Consider the following 25,801-nt stretch of genomic DNA (forward strand, 5'->3'; position numbering starts at 1 on the left):
TTTAGCTTTATAAGGTACTGTGATACTGTTTTCTGAAGTGCAGCCTTTTGAAGGCCATGCTTTTTTTCATTTCCACAGCAGTGTATATGAATTCTAGGTTGTCTAATTGACAGAAGTTCACATCTCCTACAAGTCAAGCTGAAGCCCTAACTCCAATGTGATGGTGTCTGGAGACCGATTCTGGGAGAAAATCAGGGTTAAGTGAGGTCACAAGGGTGGGTCCCTGGAACTAACCCCCTTGGAAGAAGATACACCAGACAGCTTACTTCCACGTGAGCAGAACATAATGTAAGGACACAGCAGGAGAGTGGCATCTGAAAGCAGAGAGGCCTCCCCGGGAACAGAACGGGCTGCACCTTGACAGTGAAGGTTCCAGCCTCCAGAACCGCGCGGAATAAATCTTCCGTGTTTAGGATGTCCAGTCTAGAGGTGGGCATTTGGCAGAGCAGCTAGGGTGCCATGTGGAATGCCTGCATCCTATATTAGAGTACCTGAGTTTGAGTTTGAGTCTCAGTCACACCTGGGACAGCAGACGATGACTCAAGCAGTTGGTACCTGCCACACATGGGAGATCTCGGGTGAGTTCCCAGCTCTGAGGTCTTTGGGAAGTGGAGGGTGGATGGGAGCTCTCTCTGTTGGCCTCTCTCCACCTCTCAACGCTGGCATCCCATCTCCGGGCACCAGTTCCAGTAGGCTGCTCCCTGCACTGATGCTCCTGAGAAGGCAGCGAAGGTGGCCCTAAGACTGAGCCCCGTCATCCACATGGGAGACCCGGAGTTCTGGGTTCTTAGCTTGAATCCATTTGGGGAGTGAATCAGCAGATGAAAGATCTTTTTCTCTCTGGCTCTCCCTCTCTGCCACAATGCCTTTCAAATAAATAAAATAAATCTTTTTTTAAAAAGTAAATGCCATTAATCATTTTATTCAAATTCATTTTACCAATATTTTCCTTTATGGTTCATATTTCTTTGTGTCTTTTTAAAGAAACAAATGCCTATCTCATATGTCACAAAGACATTTTCTCCCAAGCTTTTTTCCTAGAAGTTTCATAATTCTGGATCTTATATAGGTATTATAAATAGTGCTTATTTATATTCTAGACAATGAATCACGTTAGCACCTTTCTCAGAGCCAATCGACTGTAGGTGTATGACGATTTCTGATTTTATCCTGTTGCATGGATCTGCACAGGCCACTACCATACTATCTTGCTTACAGGAGCTTTACAGCCAGTCTTTAAAATCAGGAAATTTAAATGGTGTCCCTTCAGAATTTGTTTGGCTATTCTGGGTCCTCTGGCTTTTGTACCAATTTTAAAACAATGCTGTCAATTCCTTCAGAAATGTTTCACTACAATTTTGACTGGAATTGAATTGAATCTATAGATTTGGAGAGGTCTACAATTTTTATAATAGTAATATACAAGCCTGAAATGTCTCTTTGTTATTTATCTAGTTTTTAAAAAGTTCCCTTTATAATGCTTTAATTTCTTCAGTGTACAAGTCTATCAAATTATCTGCTAAATTTATTCCTAAAATTTTTGACGCTATTGAAAGCAAAGCTGTTTTCAAAATTTCATTCTCTAATTGCTCAGTCATTGATTTTTATATACTGATCTTGTTTCCGGGGCTTATTATATTAAAAGCTTATTTGTAAGTTCCTCATGAACAATCTATGTCACCTGCAAATAAAGGTGATTTCTTTTCCAATCACTATGTCTTCTAGCTCCTATCTTACCTTTCAACAATGGCTAGGAACTTCGGAACAATTTAAAAAAAAATGGTAGTGAGTTACCTTTTTTTTTATTATTTATTTGACAGGTAGAGTTATAGACAGCGAGAGAGACAGAGAGAAAGGTCTTCCATCCACTGGTTCACTCCCAAAACAGCTGCAACGGCCGGAGCTGGGCCGATCAGAAGCCAGGAGCCAGGAGCTTCCTCCAGGTCTCCCACGTGGGTGTATCAGCAGAGATGCTAGCAGAGAGCGCGATCGGAAGAGAAGCACCCAGGACTAGAACCAGCGCCCATACGGGATGCCGGTGCCACAGGTGGAGGTATCACCTCCTGCGCTACAGCGCTGGCCCAGTGAGAGTCACCTTCTCTCTGTGCTGCTGTGAGGAAGCACTGAGAATTTTGCCACTGAATCTCGCCACTGTTTGCTGTTCCACAGACGCACATTACCAGGATGAGGAAATTCCTTTCTGTTGCTAGTTTTCTAAGTTTTTATCATCAAAGGATATTAAACTTTGTCAAATACTTTTTCTGAATAACTATAAACTATCAAAGATTTTTCTTCTAAGGTAGGGTGTTAACATGGTAAATAAACAACACTGGTTAATTTTAAAATAGGATTTTAAGCCGTTAAATCAATTCTGTATTTTCAAGACAAATACCACTTGGTCATAAATCAACTTGTTAACAGCTCAAGGATATTTTAAAAATATATGTCCATGAAGTATATTGGTCTTGTGGCATCTTTGTTTTGAATACGTGTTAATATTGGCATCATGAAACAAATTGTCAGATATTTGTTTTACCTCTATTTCCTGAGAGTTTCTATAACATCAGTATTTATTGAAGGTGTTTATTGACAAATTTAACCTATTTAATGATTAAATAGCTGTTCAACTTTTCCAGTTCTTCTTTGGTCGGTTTTTATAACTTGACTTCGTCAAATAATTTATCCATTTCATCTCACTGAACAAATTTATTGGCACAAAATTGTTCATATTATTTCCTCGCTGTCCTTTGAAAGTCTAAACGTTCTGTTATGATGGTCACTCTTCATTTTTGATACTGATAAACTGCATCATCTTTTATTAGTATGGCTTGTATTTCATCCATTTTATTCAAATTTTAATAAGAACCAGATTTTGGTTTCATAGATTTTTTTAAAAAATTGCCTTCTGTTTTCAATTTATTTCTGCTCTTATCTTTATTATTCCTTCCTTCTGCTCACTTTAAGTTTAATTTGCACTTTTTTTTTAAGATGTAATTCAGATCATAATTGAGACTCTTCTTTCTCTGCTCCCAGCATTTAAAGCTCGATACCTCCCTCTACACACAGATTAGTTTAGCTCACAATTTACTGATATATCGTGTTTTATCATTCATTCTAAAATACTTTCTAATTTCTCTTGTGATTTCTTCTTTGACCTATTCATAGTTTAAAAGTATGTAATTTCCAAATACTTAGTTTTCCCAATTATTTTATTGTTATTGATCTCTAACTTCATTATACCAATACCAGATAATATAGTCTACATTATTTCAATTTTTAAAATGTATTATGGCAGTTTAATGGCCCAGAATGCTTTGCATACGAGTACCAAGACATTTGCTAAACATATCATATACTCTCAAAACTATAAATCCTGCTGCGGTTGTGGAGTGTGCAGTCCCACAGAAATCAATTAAGTCAAGATGGTTGTTAGTATTGCTCAAATATTCTATGTATCTGCTGATCTTCTGCTTACTTGCTCTATCAGTAATTGTATGGTATTAAAGACTACAGCTACAATGCATTTTCTCTTTTCCCCTTTACTCCTGTCAATTATTATCTCATCATCTAATTTGACATTCTATTTTTCTGAGTTACATACACATTTATAATCCTTATGTCTTTGTTGAAAAGATTCTTATATCATTATGGCATATCTCTAACTCTGAGAATATATTTTCTTTCCAAATTTATTTTATCTTTTAATAAAGCCAATGTAGCCTTCTTATGTTTACATGGTACATCTTTTTCTACCCACTTGCTTCCAACCTATGTGTGCTTTTAGATTTAAAGTGTTTCTTGGGGCCGGCACTGTGGCATAGTGGGTAAAGCCGCCACATCCCATATCGGCACATCCCTGCAGCTCCAGCATCCCATATGGCACCAGTTCATGTCCTGGCTGCTCCACTTCCAATCCAGCTCTGCTACAGCCTGGGAAAGCAGTAGTAGATGGTCCAAGTCCTTAGGCCCCTGCACCCACGTCGGAGACCCGAAAGAAATGTCTGGTCCCTAGCTTCAGATCAGCTCAGATCTGGCCTTTGTGGTCATTTGGGGAGTGAACCAGTGGATAGAAGACCTCTCTCTCTCTGGCTCTACCTCTCTCTCTAACTCTGTCCTTCAAATAAGTAAAAATAAATCTTTATATAAAAAAGTAAAGTGTGTTTCTTAAAGTGTCGATTTTGTTTTTAATTATTCTGGCAATCTCTGCCTTTTGAGGGTTTGGTCCATTAACATTTAACGAAATGATGTTGAATCTGAATCTACTATTATATCTCTTCCTTGTTCTTGGTTCCTCCTTCCCTGCTTTTTGTGACTATGTTAATATGTATTTTAGAATTCTACATTAATTTTCCTGTTAGCTAAAGAGCTGAAGTTCTTTGCATTATTTTTCACGACTTTTCCATACTTCCTCGACTTTTAATGGTCTGCTTACTACTAACAATGTACTACCTTGCACAACACACAGAAGTCTTGCAAACATAGATCCATGTCACCCTATATACCTTATTACTGTTGTTTCATATAAAACATCTACATCATGAACACCAAGAAGACTATGATATGATTTCAGTTTCAAATAGCTATATGGTTTATAAAGAAATAAGTGGAAAAATAACCTTTTGCATTTCCTCAAGTAGATTCTAATTCCAGTGCTCTCCATCCTTTTCCAAGGATTCGTGTTTTCATTTGGCATCATTTACCTTAATTCTGAACAACTTCCTTTAGGACTTCTTACACACATATTGCATGTCTGTTATAACAAATTATTTTTAATCTAAAAATTCTAATTTCACTTTCATTCTTTAGAAAGTTTGTTCTAAAATTCTGAGGTAGAGTGAGCAAATGAGAGATCAAGTGAGCTTCCTTCCCAAATACTCCCAACAACTGAGGCCAGGCTGGGGCTGCAACCTGGAGCCAGGAAAGCAACAAATCTCTCATGGAGGTGACTCAATTAAGAACTCAATTACTTGTGCCATTACCACTACTTCCCAAGGTCTTAGCTGCTGGGAAGCTGGAGAAAGGAGCCAGAGCTGGGAACTGAATGCAGGTACTCCAATATGGGACACAGGTATCTTTCTAGGCTAAACACTTATCTTTCCTATCCATTCTTGAATGGTATTTTTCTTGACTTGAAACTCTGGACAGATGGTTCTCTTCTTTCAGTACTGTAAAGACATTAATTCTTCTAGTCTCCACAGCTCTGGTGAGAAGAAAGCTGTTAAGCAGATCACTGGTACCTTTTACATACAGCAAGTCTACTGTGGTTTTCAAGAAACAGTTTCGTCACATATATCCAGAACATTTCTCCATACTTACTCTGCTTGCTTTTTCTTCATCATCTTGTATCTACAAGTTTTTAGCCATTGTTTTTTCAATTTTTTTCTGCCCCACTCTCTTTCTTCTCCTCCATCTAAGATCCTAATAGAATGCTTGCTTAAGCATTTTATATAATCTAACACACATCCATAAGACTCTGATCATGTTTGTTTTCCAATCTTTTTTCTCCACGTTGCCCACTTTGAATAATCTATTTATTTTTCTTCACCTTCACATTTTTATTTCCTGTCATGTCTACTACCTAATGAGTACATTTTCTGAAACTGTACTTTTCAGTTCTAGGAATTCTCTTTGGTTTTCATCACTTTTGCTGCTAGAATTTCCTACTTCTCTGCAGAGATGTCCATCTTTTCCTTCGGGGAATGAAGGATAATGGTCCATTTAAAATCCTTCTTCCTTAGTCCCAACACCTTAGAGTCAGATTAGATTGCCTTTCTTTGTACTTAAGGATACAATTTCATTTTTTTGGTTCCATGTATGTTGGGTAAGGTTGGACTGCACCATCAATTTGATTCTGGATTCTTATTTTTCTCCCATAAACACTGCTTCCTTTATTTTCAGTATATAATGTTCTTGACTGGGTTTAAACTACAAACTGATTTTTGCGTAGCAGCTCTGATGTCTGTTCAGGTCTGTCCACCAGGTCTGCCGTCAGTTCATGGGTTAGTCAAAGATATGGCTCTTCTTTTTCATGCTTCCACCAGTGTCCCAGTTTTGTGGCCCCACTTCATGGTTCTTCAGTCCACAAACACAGGTTTTCCTACGCGTGCCTCCAGCTGAGTGCCATGTGGACCGCACTTAGCTCCCGGCTATTTATTTTTACAACATCTCTTTCTCTCATCTGCATGAACTCCCCACCAGTCTATCTGCTTCTTCCACTTACTCTCTAGGATCTTCAGATGGTTGCCCTTTGCATAATCTCTAGGTTTTACGGTTGTTTTCTACAGTGAGTATCATCCAGAAAGATGGAATTAACTTCCACTGTGTGGAAGTTAATTAATTAGCTAATTAGCTAATTAAGTTAATTAATTTCTTAAAAGTTTAGATACCAAATCACAGACTCTCTATAAAGAAACAGTTTTATTAATTAGAGGAAATCACAAGTAGAGCTTAAAAAATGCTGTCAAGGAAGAACCCTAAGATTTCCTTCCATCTGCTGAGGGCTAAAATGCTGACCTCCATGCGCCAAGTACCTACTGTGTGCTTACTGCTATGTTATACAAAGAAAAGGCCTTCAGAAGAGAGTATACACAGCAAACACAAGGACAATTTCACTCAAGAGGTGAAAATCAGAGAGCCTAGCACAAAGCAAGATAAAGCAACACCAAGAGGAAAATTAGAATAGAATACGATGGATTTGGTATAAAATAGAACCTGATGGACTGATCGACAACCAGCCCAGTGACGAGCAAGGGCTTCTGGAGGAACAGAACGAGCAGGGAGAATCGATCTTTTGGACTAAAACATACACTGTGTTCCCCAACCAATGACATTCTTGAAGCCAGAAACCTTGGGCGGGGAGGGATACTGATTTTTCCACAAGGACCCATCTATCTAAATTCACTAGTGTAAACCCCTTTCTTTTGGGATAGAAGCAGATACAATCACATTTATCCTATTCTTCCCATTCTACCCAGTACCTGACCCCCACTTCCTTCCTAACATCTACGACACAACAGTTAACAGAGCAATTTGGAGGAGTATTTACTTTTTTGAATATGGAAACTAATAGGATTTACAATAGTCCTGAAGGGCTTATTTTATCAGGAAATTAAAAACTACCTCTTCAATCATAAATGCATACATATACTTATTTGTGCTATTTATTCATTTATGTGTAGTTTTGCTCCAAAAGAGACTTAAAGTACATAATTAAAAAGAATATAAGCTTGCAAGTTCTGAAAAAAAAAAAAAAACCACCTTGAATTATGTATATAAAAATTAAGAGGGGCCGGTGCTGTGGCGTAGCAGGTAAAGCCACTGCCTGAAGAGCTGGCATCCCATATGGGCACCAGTTCTAGTCCCGGCTGCTCCACTTCTGATTCAGCTCTCTGCTATGGCCTGGGAAAGCAGTAGAGGATAACCCAAGTCCTTGGGCCTCTGCACCCATGTGGGAGACTCAGAAGAAGCTCCTGGCTCCTAGCTTCAGATCGGCCCAGCTCTGGCCATTGCAGCCATTTGGGGAGTGCACCAATGGATGGAAGACCTCTCTCTCTCTCTCTCTTTCTCTCTCTCTCTGCCTCTCTGTAACTGCATATTATGAAAAAACTATGTATGAATTTCAAAGTTTTTGTACCAAAATAACCTTACCTTTCAATTTCATTTGCAACCAGTATTTGTTTCCATTTTAATTTGTTATTTTATTTGAAAGGCATGCAGACAGGGGGTGGATGGGAGGAAGAGAGAGAAAAAGAGGAGGGAGAAAGACTGACTGATCTCCCATCCACTGGTATACTTCCCAAATGTCCACAACATTCCAGGCTGGGCCAGGCTGAAGACAGGAGCTAGCAACACACTCAGCTTGACAAGTGGCAAGGACCCGATTATATGACCTGCTGCCTCTCCAGGAACACTCTATCAAGAAGCTGGGGGCCGGCGCTGTGGCTCACTAGGCTAATCCTCCACCTGCGGCACTGGCACCCTGGGTTCTAGTCCTGGTTGGGGCACCGGTTCTGTCCTGTTTGCTCCTCTTCCAGTCTAGCTCTCTGCTGTGCCCCAGGAAGAGACAGTGGAGGATGGCCCAAGTCCTTAGGCCCTGCACCTGCAAGGGAGACCAGGAAGAAGCACCTGGCTCCTGGCTTCGGATCAGTGCAGCGCGCAGGCCATAGCAGCCATTTGGGGGGTGAACCAACGGAAGGAAGGCCTTTCTCTCTGTCTCTCTCTCTCACTGTCTAACTCTGCCTGTCAAAAAAAAAAAAAAAGAGGGTGGAGTGGACAGTGGCCTGCAGGCCCACTCTAAAAAAAAAAAAAGAAGCTGGAATTGGGAGAAGAGCTGGGACCAGAACGCAGGCAATATGGCATGGTATGCAAGCATCCCAAACAACATCTTAAGGGTTGTACCAAATGCCCCCTTTACAAACTATTGAAGTATCCTTCTACATATAGAAAAATGAGAGTGTTTACTTTGACAAATCTGTGCAGAAAACACCTTTCATAGTGATTCAAAGTTGTTACTTTAAATAGTGTTTCCTTGAGCTTTGCAGAATTGAAAACAGTAGTGTTTGAATTATAAATCATTCTACTGAAGATGCACATGTTTTCATATTTACACTGTAGCTAAAAACTAGCATTAGTAAATAAAATCTAATAATAGAAAATGTCTTTTTAAAAATTGCAAGTAAGAAGAACAGGAAATGCAATATAAATATTTACTCGTTCACATTCTATGCACACTTTACTGGTTCATGTACTACAATATTCCCATTACAACATATAGGTAGACACTCCCATTTACAAGTGGTAACTAATTGTTTCAATATAATTAAATAGCTCTGAGTCTCACAGAATTGAAAACTCTTTATAAAATAAAATATCAGACTACTAGGTTCTTTAAAACATAAGAGGTCTTAACTAACATATGCAACATATTTTACAGTATGCATCTAATTATACTTGGCTAACTTTCTCAGATTCTGCTGTACCTCATTTTAAATAAACCTGTGTCGGTACATAATTAGCTGTGAAGTTGTATCCTAAACTCTTCAGTTTCCCAATGTTATAGAAAGATTCTATTTAAACATGTCTTACTAATATGGTCCAGAACTATCTGTCCAAAATGATAGCCAGACTGGTCACATGTTACTATTTAAAAACAAAAATCACTAAAACTAGATAACATTTAAGAATTCAGTTCCTAAACCACATTATTCACATTTCAAATGCTCAAAGCTCACTGGGCCAGTGGCTACCATATGGAACAATGGAAATCTAGTACATTCCATTATTCTGAAATCTCCTGGACAGCGCTGATATAAAGCACAGTCCAAAAGACAGCATAGGGCTCATCTGGAAGACTCAAAGACTCTGACCATTAGTTACAACTCCAGGATGTTTTTCTTCTGCTAATACTTATTTAGGAAGTTTCCAAATTCAGAGTGATGGATTAGTATATATTCTACAGTAACAAATTCCCAAGTAACAATTTGTCTCTGAATTTCTTAGCATTCCTTCTAAAAAAAAATTTTTCCAGAATGAAAAATACTAGAAATTCAGATCCTATACTAAAAGAGTTTGTCTTTGATATACTGGCAGTTACAACAAGGATATGAATATTCAAACGATACATGTAGTTATATTCAAATCTACATGTTTTTTGAAACAGTATGAAGTAAGAAAAGTTAATATTATGATATAGTCATATATCTCAGTAATTCGTTTTTATAAAGAAAACTGCCAAACACCCAGGCAAATCATATAATAACTTCCAAATATCAGACTAGTCACCTGCATAGTACATGTTATTCTCCATTAGTAATGAAGTAGAAAAAGAGAACTCGGTGAGGTACAGGAAACATTAATTTGGTGGCAGGAAGATGGTTCAATTAAAAGATTTTCAATTATGTTAATAAATGTTTGTCATTTTCTTCTGAATTTATTATTGACTACTAAGATTGTTAGCCAATACTTAAAATGTCTCATTTACTGTGTAGTAATTATACATGGGGTCAGATTTCAACAAAACAACCTGCCAAAATATGTCAAGGTTAGAAACAGATATCACACTCTTTCTGCCAAAAATTTCAATAAAATACAATGTTTATCATATCAAAGCTTACAATGCACAGTCAAGGCAAATACGCAGACAAAAAGCTGATATGGATAATTTTCCAATTAATGGCTACTTCTCAAAATATTACTTGGTTATCTTATAGAGAAGAATGAAAAATTTTATTTCACATTTAAAATATGAATAAATTTTAAGATAACTGATTTTTTACTCCAAGGTTTGACTTACCGAATCATTCCGACCAAAAAAGGTATATATTGCATACAGGTAATAATCGAACAGTTGAGACATGAAATGGATAACATCAAAGGCAATTGGCTTAAGAATATTCATCATCTGCATGTATTTCCCTGAAAATAAAAAAAGAAAAAAGAAAATATTTAAAATTTGTTATTCTGTAAGCATAAAAACACAACTATGAGCCGGCGCCGCGGCTCACTAGGCTAATCCTCCACCTTGCAGCGCCAGCACACCGGGTTCTAGCCCCGGTCGGGGCGCCGGATTCTGTCCCGGTTGCCCCTCTTCCAGGCCAGCTCTCTGCTGTGGCCAGGGAGTGCAGTGGAGGATGGCCCAGGTGCTTGGGCCCTGCACCCCATGGGAGACCAGGAGAAGCACCTGGCTCCTGCCATCGGATCAGCGCGGTGCGCCGGCGGCAGCGTGCCGGCCGCGGCGGCCATTGGAGGGTGAACCAACGGCAAAGGAAGACCTTTCTCTCTGTCTCTCTCTCTCACTGTCCACTCTGCCTGTCAAAAAAAAAAAAAAAAACACAACAATGACACAAAAATACCTAAGTGAAATGGAAAACTGCATTCCACAGTGACACCAGCCAAGTGTCAAGTATTCAGTAGTTACAAGTAGTTAGTGGCTACTGTTACAGACAGCACAGATCATCCACAGTTCTGTCATCTTGGAAAGTCCTATGGGACCATTTGGACACAAACAATACAATCATGTTTTCCTATTACAACATTCTACTGCTTGTCCAATTTCTATCAAACTATACTCTTCTACAAATAACACTGTACACATAACACAGTTCCTCTTCTAGGATGTTCCATTTAAAATACTTTCTTCAGAAATAATTAAGTGCAATAAAGCAAAATACAGCAGAGAAAAAGTGGTTCTATTGAAAAAGCTTAAACACACACCACAAAAGGAAAAAGAACATTTGGAAAACACTGTCTGTTCCCCTGAACCCTTGCCCTGTGAAATCTTGTGGCAGAGGCCAAGAACATTTCTTGATCACTCCATCACTCAAGAGCTCACCACTTTCAAAGTGCCAAGATGTCAATATTCAAATCTCTCCCCCCTAAAGCAGGGAGGGGAACCTTTTTTCTGCCACAGGCCACCTGCATATTTATAAAACCATTTGTGGGCCATACAAGATCATCAACTTGAATCAACTTGAAAAGTAGCCTGCTCTAGACCTACTGAAGTTCAAGTGCTGCCTGTGGTTGCCTTGGCAGAGCCAGAACAGATGGTTTCACCGGACCCACACATCCCACACACCGGACGTTCCCCACTCCTGCACCATCAACTGGTGTTACCGAAAAAATTTTAAAAATCAACTTTTGGGGGCTGGCGCTGTGGCGCAGTGGGTTAATGCCCTGGCCTGAAGTGCCAGCATCCCATATGGGCGGCTGTTCAAGTCCCGGCTGCTCCTCTTCCAATCCAGCTCTCAGCTATGACTTGGAATGGCAGTGGAAGATGGCCCAAGTCCTTGGGCCCCTGAACCCACGTGGGAGACCCAGAAGAAGCTCCTGGTTCCTGGCTTCAGATCAGCGCAGCTCTGGCCATTGCAGCCATCTAGGAGGTGAACCATCGGATGGAAGACCACTTTCTCTCTGCCTCTCCTCTCTCTGTGTAACTCTGACTTTTGAATAAATAAATATTTTTAAAAAAATCAACCTTTGGCATTGACACACTTGTTTATGTCTCTGAAGGGCAGCTGAGAAACAGGATGAATAAAAAAAAAAACTATAAGTCCCTAATTCTGATCATTTTGAATGAGAAATGATAGGGAAAGAAGCATATTATTTAAATGCCCTAACCTTTCTTCTGCAGATGACTTTAAAGCAGGTCATTTGCTTCATTTCCAAATGAGCAAGTAATTCAGGTGCTGGCTGTACATCATGTAACTGCTACAAACTTTACACTGATATTGTTGAGGACATCACGACTCACAGAGAACATGTTAAGTGGGGCCGGCACTGTGGCACAGAAGGCGGAGTCTCTGCCTGCAGTGCCTCCATTCCATATATTTTTGCTTATAACATTCTTTATGTTTACAAGAAAATCCTGTGGCCGGCACCGCGGCTCAATAGGCTGCTCCTCTGCCTTGCGGCGCGGGCACACCGGGTTCTAGTCTCGATCAGGGCACCGGATTCTGTCCCAGTTGCCCCTCTTCCAGGCCAGCTCTCTGCTATGGCCCGGGAGTGCAGTGGAGGATGGCCCAAGTGCTTGGGCCCTGCACCCGCATGGGAGACCAGGAGAAGCACCTGGCTCCTGCCTTCGGATCAGCGTGGTGCACTGGCTGCAGTGGCCATTGGAGGGTGAACCAACGATAAAGGAAGGCCTTTCTCTCTGTCTCTCTCTCTCACTGTCCACTCTGCCTCTCAAAAATTAAAAAAAAAAAAAAAGAAAATACTGTAATGTTTTGTGTTTTCTAGGTTATTTTCCATCTTGTTTCCTTAAATAAACTCCAATAGCTAGTAGAATTTCTAGAGCAAAGTATTAGCTCAAAAAAAATCTATTAGATTGAATGCAATGCACTTGGCAAAAAAAAAAAAAAAAGTGACTATATTTCCTTAACTTAGAAATTAAAACATATCATTCTTTATTACAGCAAAGTGAACAGTGGATGTTAGCAAGCTCACAAATACACAAAAATATGTTTTAAGCATTTGAAAAGATACTTAAATTCACTCATAATTAACACATTTTTGAATGAGAAGTCATTTTCAACTGATCAGACTGGCAAGCATCCCAAAACGAATCCTGCACTGTTGCTGAGAAACTGGGAAAGCAGATACCCAAACAGTGTCACCAAATGGCTTTTCTAAGCTTGCCAGTAACCTTACCAGCCAGCTGCTAATATCTATCAAAACAGCAAATACACACTTTGACCCAGCCAGGGGAAGCAGTTATAGGCATTTGTCCCACATCTCGATTTACATATGGACAAAGGTATTTCCTCAAAGATTATTTGCTGTGGCACTGTACTATCACATGGCTGGAGATAAACTAATGGTCAAAAATCGAGGACTTACAAATTGTGATACGTCTACTATAAGGCCCTTCAAATGTACAAAGAAAATGTGTATTATGAAAAATCTATGTGGCCAGCGCCGCGGCTCAATAGGCTAATCCTCCGCCTGCAGCGCCGGCACACCAGGTTCTAGTCCTGGTCAGGGCACCAGATTCTATCCCGGTTGCCCCTCTTCCAGGCCAGCTCTCTGTTATGGCCCGGGAGTGCAGTGGAGGATGGCCCAAGTGCTTGGGCCCTGCACCCCATGGGAGACCAGGAGAAGCACCTTGCTCTTGGCTTCGGATCAGCGCGGTGCGCCGGCCGCAGCACGCTGGCCGCTGCGGCCATTGGAGGGTGAACCAATGGCAAAAGGAAGACCTTTCTCTCTCTCTCACTGTCCACTCTGCCTGTCAAAAAAAAAAAAAATCTATGCATGAATGTAAAACAGCTTTGCATAAAATAAACACTTTTAATTCTATTTCTTGACAAACTTTTTGAAGTTTTCTTACATACAGTAAGACATGTATGCTAAGATATTTTAGGTGTAACCTTAAGGTACTCGGAGTGAGGAAAGCCTGAAGAAGAACAGTACACGGCTGTTCCTCGGGACCCACGGGAGGGGTTGTAAGGCCCCTTGAGGACAGCAGACTCCTCTCCAACACATGGTCTCCAAGAACTGGAGTGCAGAAATGACAGGGGACAGAACGAGGCGCTTCTGACCTGGAGACCCGCAGCGAGCGGTTCCCTGAAATCCATCTTCCGCGAATGTACACGGAAGACATCCCAGGGACAGAGAAAGTGATAGGCACAAAGGTCTACAAGGGGGACACGGGGGACCACGGCAGCACCTAATCCCAGCCCTAAATAAGAAGGACCACGCTCTGCACTGCTTACTGATTGCAACTCTAGTAGAAGACATGGAGGAGACCGAGATGACAGCGGTCATCTCTCTGCTGAAGAGGGTTTTACTCAGGACCAGGGCCTGCGTTAATGGGCTTCTCTCCATTTCTATAAATCTGGTACTACAAAAACAATATCCATGGTTCTGATCAACAATTCCTATTTTTTAAGATATCTTTTTATTTGAAAGGCAGCATGACAGAGAGAGAGGGAGAGACAGAGACAGAGATCTTCCATTGCTGATTCACTCTCCAAATGGCTGCACCAGGTCACAGCCAGGATGTAGAACTCTGCCATCCAGGTCTCCCACGTGGGTGGCAGGGGCCCAAGCACTTGGACCACTTTCCACTGCCTTCCCAGGTGCAGGGAGCTAGATCAGAAGTGGAACAGCTAGGATTCAAACTGGCACTCTGAGATGGGATGCCAGCACTGCAGCCGGCAGTTTAACCCACTGCACCACAATGCCAGACCCTGTAATCCTTATTTAAGGCAAATATCCTCTTTTTTTAGATAAAGAGATTAGCATCACACATTGTTTCTTCAAGTTCCTTGTGCTTACCAAGAAGTTAACAGTTGCATTTCATGTGTGCATTTAACTGAATGAAACATAATAAACACCGCTTCTCAATTTTCTTTTAGCCTTGCATTTTACTTGCCTTGATTCCAATGAATACAAGCCCTTTAGAACAAAAAGCTAAACTACCCACCCAGAGTCTCTTTGGAAGTGGGTAAGACAGGAAACATAAACAACTGCTTGGGTTGGTGGATTGTATTATCTTCAACCATCTGCTCCCCCGATTCCCAGCGAGAGCCTCACCTACTCCTGTCCCCTAAATACTCCTGTCCCCTCCTGAGGCAGAAGCTTACATCTCCCTGCCATTATCCTTGGCCAGCGACAGGTCACAGAGGAAGTCAAGGGTGCCCCACTCCTGACTGAACACTCTAGGAGTCCCAACACCATGCAGCTCCTGATCTCCCTGTGTTCCTGACTGGGCCATCCTTGCTGGTTGTGACTCAGAATGAAGACACGTGAAGCTGAGCTATAGAAGGTCAGGAGCCAGTGTGTCACATGTGAAAGATAAACCTCTGTGGTCAAAATTCACTGGTAAGTCACAGGTGTTTATTCTTTCATCATCATCTAGCAGAAGCTGACTACATCAAACTACATCTCAATGGAGTGTTCAGTCACTGAAAACTACTTAGCTCAAAAGGCTAAGGAGGATGACAAAGATTCTGAAAGGTCTGGAATTCCCAGCAGTGAGGCCCAGATAAGGGAACTGAGCACAGAGTGAAAAACGGACGGGGTGCGGGGGACCTGAGGAAAGGGGGGACAGGAGAACCATCACCATACAGCTGACTGGTGACCACATGGAAGAAGCGGAGAATATAGGCACAGGTTTACTCTTTGCTTCGAAGGGCAGAACTAAGACCAACAGATAAAATTACAGGAAGGACAGACTTTGGTTCACCACTGGGAAGAGATTTCTACTGCTGCAATCAGCCTAATGAAGGTTGAGCAGTCCTACCAAACAATACTCTGCCAGTGCTCCTGGAACAAAGGCTCGGTGGCACCACTTTGTGGGAACCAGGACCACGAGACCTCTCAGCACCCTCCCAATTCATGACACCATGTGCAATGAGCTCACTGGGATCAAAGAAAAGCCAATTTCCCTGGCAATAATTAGCCACACAACAGCTTTTTAGAACTGGTCTGTTTTCTGTGTGTCAAAGAAATGTATACCTTTTCTTTTCCTCTCAAATTCATTATTATCTTCCCTTATTTTCTCTAAAGAAAGTAGGACTAAAGTCTTTTGTATGTTTCATCCATCAATGAAATTTAGGAATTATCTTAAGGAACAAAGACCATTTCATCAGAGCTATGAATTATTGTTTAATCAAACTTAATAGGTAAAGAACACCTTTATAAATACAACACACAGATTTTAACAGAAAATCACTCCAATTCCTGACTGGTATAGCTGACAATTAATGTGAGCAGACAACACTATAACTTTTTTGTCACATGTGAAGACCTGTTCACGAAATGGAAAGGATGAGATCGTAAGATGTTGAAACATTAAAAAAATCTATATCACTCTCAACCCTGTATATTTAAAATGGCATTTTTCATGTTGATTGTCTTCTTTTTTTTTTTAACAGGCAGAGTGGACAGTGAGAGAGAGAGACAGAGAGAAAGGTCTTCTCAATAAAGGTTTTATCTGTAATAAGAACACTTCCTGAGGCCGGCGCCATAGCACAGTAGGTTAATCTTCCGCCTGTGGCTCTGGTATCCCATATGGAGCCGGTTCTAGTCCGGCTGCTCCACTTCCAATCCAGCTCTCTGCTATGGCCTGGGGGAGCAGCAGAAGATAGCCCAAGTCCTTGGGCGCCTGCACTCATGTGGGAGACCAGAAGAAGCTCCTGGCTCCAGGCTTCAGATCAGTCCAGCTCTGGCCGTTGCGGCCATTTGGGGAGAGAACTAACGGAAGGAAGACCTTTCTTTCTGCCTCTCTCTCTCACTATCTGAAACTCTATCTCTCAAATAAATAAATAAATAAATAAGAACACTTCCGTTAATCTGAACATTTAGCTTGTAAACTCCCGTGTCTGAAAATGCCAGAGATCACTATTTACTCTGCCTATCTGATGGGGAGATAGTGAAGATCCATGAAACAATTAAGAAGAAAACCATTGTGTAAATGTGAAACTGGTTCTATCATTATCCTACAAAAACTTCTAACTCACCTGCAGAATTTTTCATTACATTTCAACTAACTGTAATATTTTAGAAAAATTAGAAGATGCAAAGACTTAATAAGTAGCTACATGAAAAAGAGAAACTGACATAAATGTTAATTTTACACTATCTGGAAATTTAAGACAAATAGTAAGCTTAAATTCCTCACTATAGAGGGTACTGGAATAGACAATACATGAAAATCATTCAGTAATAAAAACAGACTAAATAAAGTGCTATTTTTTTTAATTCAAGGGTACAGCTACTTACCAACAAGCCTTATGACATTCAACGTTGTATTTGTTAGGATAGGTGCGTTCACTTTATTTAGACTGTAATCTGATTTCTTCCTGCTTTTTAGGGTTTCTCGAGAAACACTTAATTTAGAAAAACAAAACAACCGCAATTAGGATTATAAAGTAATAAACCAGGAAAAGTCACTCATTAGCATCCAGTTTTCATTCCCTATTTACTGAAAACTTACTATCCATCAGGTATAAAGACAAACCTTTTCTCCTTGCAGAATTTATATTCCAGAAGGGAAAACAAATAAGTAGGCAAAGAAATAAAGTGGTATAAATGTATTTATTTGATTCTAAGACATTATCAACCATTTAAAAAAGCTGCATTACTTTAAACATTAGATTTTCTAAGGAAATTATATAGCTAAGTATAGATGTACTAAGTTTCCTAACTTCAGAAACCTGTAAGAAGAAAAAATACTCCCCTTAGAATATAAAGTAAACATAAGTTATGATGACAGAATTCAGGGTTGGAAGGAGATACTAAATTCAAAAGAAAAATCAACATTATACGGTACGTGAAAGAAAGGGAGACAACATACACTAGTGAGAAGAAAGAGATCATGTCTATAGAAGCTCACAAAGGGCATTCTGCTAGCATGTGGAGCGAGTGAGCAGAGGGAGAAGTGACAGGAAAAGAAGTAACTCAAGGCCAGATCACTGAAAGCAATCAAATCCAGCAGGTATGAACCTCATCTTCAACTACAAAAGGCCATGATTAAATCTGTACATAAGAAAATGATCCAAATTTATATCTAAGAATGGATTTGAAGGAGGCAAGACTAGGGACATGAAACCATTTATAGAAGACAACCTAGCAATCTGTCACAGAGATGATTTAGGCATGAATGAGGAAGGCAGTGCGGAAATGCTAGGAAAACTGAAATTTAAGAGACACCTAGAAGGTGGAATAGTAATGACCAGAAACAACACTGGGAAAGTGAGTGCAGACTTGGCATTTAATAGACTGAGGCAACAACAGCACATATGGAACACATGACTACTTCCTTTCTTGAGGTTTTCTATGCGAAGCACACATTGATTTTATAAATCTAAAGTTTTTTCTTCTGTAAAAAACTACTGATCAAAAGCTCTTTGATCATGTCTGATAATTTCATCAAAGTAATAAAGTAACTTTTTCAAATTTCAAAACATGAGTATATAGATGTGACACAACTTTTTTAAAAAAAGGTATTAGCAAAAAGCTACTTCAAGCTGTATAAATCAGAAGAAAAGCTACATTGAAATTGCTTTCTTTTGCATGTAAAAGTTTTTAAATGGCTAAAACAATATGTTTTTTTCACAGAGTAATCATCCAAATCCAGTTACATAGAACTGGTCTGTAAAGAGCCACAGTTCTGTTAAATACAACTTTTCATATTATTTTTCCCAAGAATGCACTGTTATAGAATATAAGGGAAAAATCTCTACTTTCAACCTTCCAGGAATTTTTCTGGAATATAGAGTCAATTAAAATTATGTCCTAGCAAAAACTGATGAAGAGAGAGGAGGAGATGGAAGAGAATAGAGGAGTGAGGGAAGTGTGGTTGTCTTCTTGGAACTGTACTTATGGAATGCACACAATCTGCTCTCCTTATACCAATACACATTTTTTAAAAGATGTCATACCTACCAAAATATTTTAATTTGTCATTCTTTGTCGCTCCCCCTCTTCGTGGAGGAACGACACTAAACCCTGCCTAGGCTTCATATCCGAGTCACGGCACCATTATGTCGCTCCCCCTCTTCGTGGAGGAACGACACAGGACCCTGCGCTGTTCTTTTGTCTGCTCGGCCCTCCCCGGGTTTGCTGCTGGTTCTTCCCGGGTTGGCTACCGTCCCTTCCACCTCCGTGGAAGGGTGGTTCCCCCTGCCACTTTCCCCACTTCCGCGGGGGAGCGGCACACCGCCGGCCGGCTCTCTCGGGGGCTGCACAGGTGTTCCTTCAGATAGATGTTCCTGGTGCATGTTGTCTCTCTCCTCCTTTATAGTCCTCTTCCACCAATCCCAACTCTGCTACCCACACACCGAGTACGCTGCTCTCCTCCAATCAGGAGCAGGTCCTGCTGTTTATTGGTTGAACTGGAGGCAGCTGTGTAGAAGCTGTTTCCTCCTCTCCCAGCGCCATATTGTGGGAGAGCAGATGCATAGAATAAGTCTTAATTCCAGTAACAGTATAGTCCGAGTTGCTCCTCACAATTCTTGTTTTTTCTTAACCTTCCTATGGTATGTTAAGAGCAAAACATGAAATGCTAAACACCAAGCAATCTAAGGCCAGTTACCTTTTCACAGGAGCATCGCCTGTCTGCTCATCCACGTAGTCTCGCTTGAGTTCCTCAGGAACATCACTGTCACTGTCATACTCTTGGTAGGCACTCTTTTCTTGTTCATCAGATTCATACTGCAGAGAACGCAAGAGCATTCAACAATGCATGTCAAAAGCCATCTTTCCTGCAGGTCTTTCAACACAATAAAGTACTCACTTCTACAAGAAGTTGCTAAAGAAAATTCTCAATAATTTAGCTTTAATTTTGTCACCACAAATCATTTTGTCTTCTATTCATATCCTACTTGAACCAGCTCAAAAGGAAAGGAAAATAAAACTTAAAATTATACTTAAAAGTTCGTAAATGTCCAACAATATATCAAATCTCTAAAAACAAAAATCAAACAAAAGCAAAATAAATATCCTACTTGTCCTGAAACAAGGAAAACAGTTATATTAGATTTTCTTTTACAGTCTCTTGTAGGTTTCATGGCCTTGACTTCCAGTTTTCTAGTTCATTATAAAGAGGTTGGGTATCCAAATCTGGGACTCTCTAAGTGGTGATTCAGGTTAACACAGACATACAACACACACGTGGATGTCTTATCTAATTAATTATGATGAGATTTAATCCGAGGGCAGTTTAGAAAATTAGGCTTAGCACCAAGGGACCTACAGAGAGCAAGGATGAAAGTAGCAGATTTACTCCTTAGAAGAAGGGTGTCTTCTTAACCCTTTCATCATCTCTATCCCACCATGGCCAGTGCCACCATGGGAAAGGACAGTGGAATCCATGAGTAACAAAGATATGACAGAATCATCATGAACATAACCAATCAATATGACATATTAATACAAGTAAATAAAGGTTAACATTTGTTGAGTTTGTAAAGGAGTATGTGAAAGGGTTTCCATGAATTACGTCACTGAAGCCTAAAAAACAATTATATGAGGAAATTGTATTCTTATGTAACAGTTTAGGAAACCAGGAACATGACAATATGGAGAGAGGTTAAAAGGCATATATGGTAGGCCACATTTAGATGTGGACTCTGATCCTAAGTTACATCCGGAAAGACCAGATCATACATTATTACAGCAAACAGTATGACAGGCATTCCCCGATACTATGTGAGCTGGTGAGATGCATAAGGGAGTTCTGCACATCTAGTGCTTGCTGGCTGGGACAGAGCTTCAGGACTCCAGAGTGTAGTTAGTAATCCTTATGTGAGGACTCAATGTTTACAAATGTACCTACTTCCTAAAAGGATTTGGAACCTCAAAACTAACACTTAGAAACAGTATTTTGTGGTCTTCATGGACATGTACCGAGCAGCACAAGCTTTGTGCTACTCCGTGTGCACACTCCCCATGGGGCAAACAAGCTCAGCTAATTCAGTGTCCATGGCAACTTTACAGAACACGGCTGTTGTAGACAGTCTGAGGCAAATACTGAGTTTTTATCAACAAATCACTATTATGAGAATATATATTATTTCAGGAAACTTAGAATGACAACTCTTCTAAGTTTAGTCAACTTCATAAGGGCAAATGTCACAAAGAATCACTGAATTGTAACTGAAAATAGTATTTTTTATGAAAGAATTTAAACTTAATGATAAAACATAATGTATATTTTCATGGCAGTATTTTTTTAAATGCATCTTTGTTAAACAGAAAGAAATTCCAAAACCAAAATACAAAGAACAATTCAACAGATTTTTGTCAGAGCTGGACAGTTTCCATTTCCACTTCTCAAATCAAAAAGTCACAGTGGGTCCCTGTGGATAGTATGAAGATCAGAGGGACTCATCAAACAATGCTCCTGGTCAAATAAAATACAGGCATCTCTGGGAACCCATGGAGGACTGGTTCTAGGACAACAAAATGCAGATGCTAGCAGCAGAGTATTTGCATATAATGTGAACACATCTTCCCATACACTATAAGTTGCCTCTACATTACTTAGCATGCCTCACAGATGAGCAATACTACGTAAACAGTTGTTATACTACATTGTTCAGGTAATACTGACAAGGGAAAAGGTCTGTACTTATTCAGTACAGATGTACTAATTTTTAATATTGTTATTTCATATTTCATGAATTCACAGATGGAGAACCCACAGATATGGGGGCTAATTGTATTATGAAAATATCCCACATATAACTGCAAAGCAAGCATTTCCCTCATTACAAATACAGGGAAACAAAGAGTCACAAAGTAAAAATAATTCGCCAAGGGCCCACAAAGCTAATAAACATTAAATGTCATATTCCTTATCTGCCTTCAACCCTTTTCCACTAACTCACATTCTCTCTCATTAACACGGTTTTTGATCTGCTCAAAGTGTTGTTAAAACGTGGTACTTCTAAATCCTAAAAACATCCTTACCAAGAACTTAAGCACAGCATTACTCTCTCAGATATGGGGACTTCAAATAAAATTACTCACTTAGTTACCCAGGAATGGAGTTCAGAGAACAATGAGGGTGATCTATTCCTTTAACCATCTCTCTGCATAGTAGATCTTATATTCACTGAAGAAATTACACTACTACTCAATAAATAATCTGATAAAAACATGCAGCAAACATAAAGGCAAAATTTATTGTTCAAGAGGACAATGTCCACAAAGTATATTATAAAGTCATTATCTGTACAAGTGATGTCACATGTACACAGGGGTAGGACAGTGGGTGGTAGACAAATGAGTGTCTAATAAATTATCTTGCTCACTGGGTGGAACACTTTTAAATAAACGAATCTCACATATGGTTCACAATATGCTTCAAAAACATCACGTACCCCATTAGAAGCCAAGACATCCTCCGTTTCTTCGTCCTTGTGGTTGGCCTGGATTTCAAATGGATTGCCGCCACTGCAGTACTGCTCAAACAAGGTCACCGACTTCGAGGACGTCGAGACTGGCTGCTTACTAGGTGAAACCGATGGGGAACGGGACTGCTCCAGGAATTTAAATTCCTAAACATTAAAAAAAGGAGGCAAACAACAAAATTCAAGTACATGAACACATTCCATCAAAGTCAAAGTTGAGTTAGGAAAAAAAAAACACTGTTCTTTAGGTTATTCACGTTTAAGTCTTATTAGCTGTGTGAAAACACAACTTGGAAAGATGTGTAAAGGTTTTCGTAAAGTCACTTGAACGTATGATCTGGATGAAGCTACTTTTGACGTACTTTAAGGAACTGCAAATAAAATTTTTTAAAATAACAAGAAATTTGTTTGATTTCTTCCAAAAATTTTAACATGCAGCCAAGGCCCTCATACTACTGTTTGAATCAATAAAGTCATTTATGAAAACTGTGTGACTTTACTGTTGTTAAGTCAGCACCTTGCTTACTCACACACTTGCACCACAGAAGATATTCTATACAGATCCATCAAAAACAAAGTATGAATTCTATTTCCTTCCTTGTTAAATGGAAATCTATAAACTTTCATTTACTTTTATGTATATACCAAGAAGGCAATGTCACAAACACCTGTGCTGAAGGTCGATGATGTATCTTCCACACCAAGCTTGCTATTAACCCAGTATGTGCCATAGATAATGATTAGAATGTCACTTGGCCTCTCTATACCTCAATTTCCTCATCAGTAAAATGAGAGGATCAATCTGGATCGAGAGACTCCCAAACACTAAAGCTTCATCCATTACCCAAATGAAGAAACAGGCAGGCTGGAGAGGCTCAGTACCAAGCACAGATTACACAGCTAACTTGAGGGAAAGTTGTGATAATTTCTAAAGTTCCACTGCATTAGAACACTCAAAGAATTATCACACACATGTATTAAACATGTTCTCCTACCTGAGAAGATAAATCCTGAATTTGTTTATATGACTTATATGATTTTTTTTTTTTTTTTTTTTTTTGGACAGGCAGAGTTAGACAGTGAGAGAGAGACAGAAAGGTCTTCCTTCCGTTGGTTCACCCCCGAATGGCCACCATGACCGGCACGCTGCGCCGATCCGAAGCCAGGAGCCAGGTGCTTCCTCCTGGTCTCCCATGCAGTTGCAGGGCCCAAGCACTTGGGCCATCCTCCACTGCCTCCCCAGGCCACAGCAGAGAGCTGGCCTGGAAGAGGAGCAACCGGGACAGAATCCAGCCAGCGCCCCAACTGAGACTAGAACCAGGGGTGCTGGTGCCGCAGGCGGAGGATTAGCCTAGTGAGCCACGGCACCGGCCTATATGACTTTCTTAAAAGATATTTTTAAGTTCTTAAAAGGTACATGGGCTTAAGTTTTAAATGATGTATTTATTCTTTTTATATTTTAATCACACATGATGTAAGGCCTAGCATAATGCCAAAGAATCATGCCATTATTTTTATAAACAAGGAATGAACATAAATCAGTAAGACAAAAAATTTTAACGCCAAATCCAAAGAAATACATGTGTCCGATGGATACTGAGTTATGAAGTCTTTAAGATAACTATTTTAGAAAAAATTAATGCACAATTGAATGGAAATGGTTCATTATGCCACTTAAAAAGTCTTATAATTACACCAAGTATGTGTACAAACACTGACTTAATGTGATGGAAAAATAAAAATTCAAATAAAATTGTTTAACCGTGATCTACCTATGGGCACTAAACGTTGACACTTGGTTGAACACAGTGTTTCATGCAAGAATTCTACAATGTGTTTAATCAAGCAAAAATCAAACCAATTCAAGACTTTTTCACAGAACACTCATTTCATAAGAATTCAAGGACTCAATTAGCTACTAAAAACTGCTTAGGAATAATTTTCACCAGTCTATCTTGTATTTCTAGGGCATTTTCTCATTACAGAAAGATTTTTTTTTTTTTTTTTTTTTTTTTTTTTTTGACAGGCAGAGTGGACAGTGAGAGAGAGAGACAGAGAGAAAGGTCTTCCTTTGCCATTGGTTCACCCTCCAATGGCCGCCGCGGCTGGCGCGCTGCGGCCGGCGCACCGCGCTGATCCGATGGCAGGAGCCAGGAGCCAGGTGCTTCTCCTGGTCTCCCATGGGGTGCAGGGCCCAAGCACCTGGGCCATCCTCCACTGCACTCCCTGGCCACAGCAGAGAGCTGGCCTGGAAGAGGGGCAACCGGGACAGAATCCGGTGCCCCAACCGGGACTAGAACCCGGTATGCCGGCGCCGCTAGGCGGAGGATTAGCCTAGTGAGCCGCGGTGCCGGCCTCATTACAGAAAGATTTAAGAATTGCAGTTTATTTAAGAACATATTTGTTCCTTTAAGAAATGACAAATATTCTACAACTATAAATAATACTTTTACCAATATAACTACAACTATAAATAATACTTTAACCAATATAACTATTTAATTTTTTGCAAAATTTCAAGAAAGCAGTAGACTTTTTCCTGAATTCAAAAGGGGAAAAATACCATCTGAATTGTGACTCATTTTAGGCACAAGTATTCTTGAAGTGTATAAAGTAAATTTTGTAAGGAGTCAGATGTTCACACACACAGAAGGTTCATTCTTGTTAAGAGGCTGACTTTTAATCTCTTGCAAGAATGATACGGCATTGTTCCTTAATTATTTTATACATGCTGTCATATATCTGGGTTTAAAACATTAATAAGATGACTAAAAGATTTCTTTTTTTCTTAACACTTACGTGAAGTTGTAAGATGCTGAAATTCGATTTAACAGGACAAAGTTCCCACGTTTCATTCTCTAAGAACATTCTCAGCTCATCAAGTCGCGTTCTTAAAGAAAAATGTACAAAGATAAGAAGAAAAGCACACTATAGATAAGAATTGAGGAAATAATGTTCAGTGCAAACAATCACAGATTTATCATCATCACAGTAAACTTCAAAAACACATTCAGATTAACACAGTAAACATAAATGTGTACTCCTAATTGATAATGTCTTATTATCCTTAAAAGTTCTCTCAAATATTTACTAACCTTACGTATTTTCACCATACTGCAAAAATAATGAATGTGTAAGAAATGACAGTTTTACTCAGGAACTAAACTAAAAGCTTGTCTCCAACTCATGAATTTAAAATATTCTTAGCTAATCATACATCAATGATAAAACACAGAGAAATAATTCACAGATGCATGAGATTATAAATACTAATAAACAATTTACGTTAAGCAGCACTGATGGTAATCACACTGAGTCACAGGTTAAGAAGATTATCCATTTCTGATGACACTGAGCTCAGGATTGATCTTTGTACAGGTTTTACAATTAAATTAGCAAGTAAGACACACATGTACTCCACATTCCGCTAATCACTATTTCATACAGAG

At 39.6% G+C, this 25,801-nt stretch overlaps 1 protein-coding gene across 5 annotated transcripts in view; it reads right to left on the reverse strand.

Moving 5' to 3' along the window:
* VPS50 (VPS50 subunit of EARP/GARPII complex) overlaps positions 1-25,801 on the reverse strand; it is a 119,511-nt gene that overhangs the window by 24,298 nt on the left and 69,412 nt on the right. For all 5 annotated transcript variants that reach the window (XM_008261723.5, XM_070059817.2, XM_051852990.3 and 2 more), the window contains 5 exons: positions 25,152-25,242; positions 22,323-22,499; positions 19,532-19,650; positions 17,218-17,324; positions 10,292-10,413 (listed from right to left, as the gene is read on the reverse strand). In XM_008261723.5, the coding sequence (XP_008259945.1) occupies positions 10,292-10,413; positions 17,218-17,324; positions 19,532-19,650; positions 22,323-22,499; positions 25,152-25,242 (616 nt within the window). The remainder of the gene's footprint in view (positions 1-10,291; positions 10,414-17,217; positions 17,325-19,531; positions 19,651-22,322; positions 22,500-25,151; positions 25,243-25,801) is intronic.

This window comes from Oryctolagus cuniculus, chromosome 16 (genome assembly GCF_051225735.1).
Source record: "Oryctolagus cuniculus isolate XC-2025 breed Fujian yellow rabbit chromosome 16, ASM5122573v1, whole genome shotgun sequence".
NCBI classification, from domain to species: domain Eukaryota; kingdom Metazoa; phylum Chordata; class Mammalia; order Lagomorpha; family Leporidae; genus Oryctolagus; species Oryctolagus cuniculus.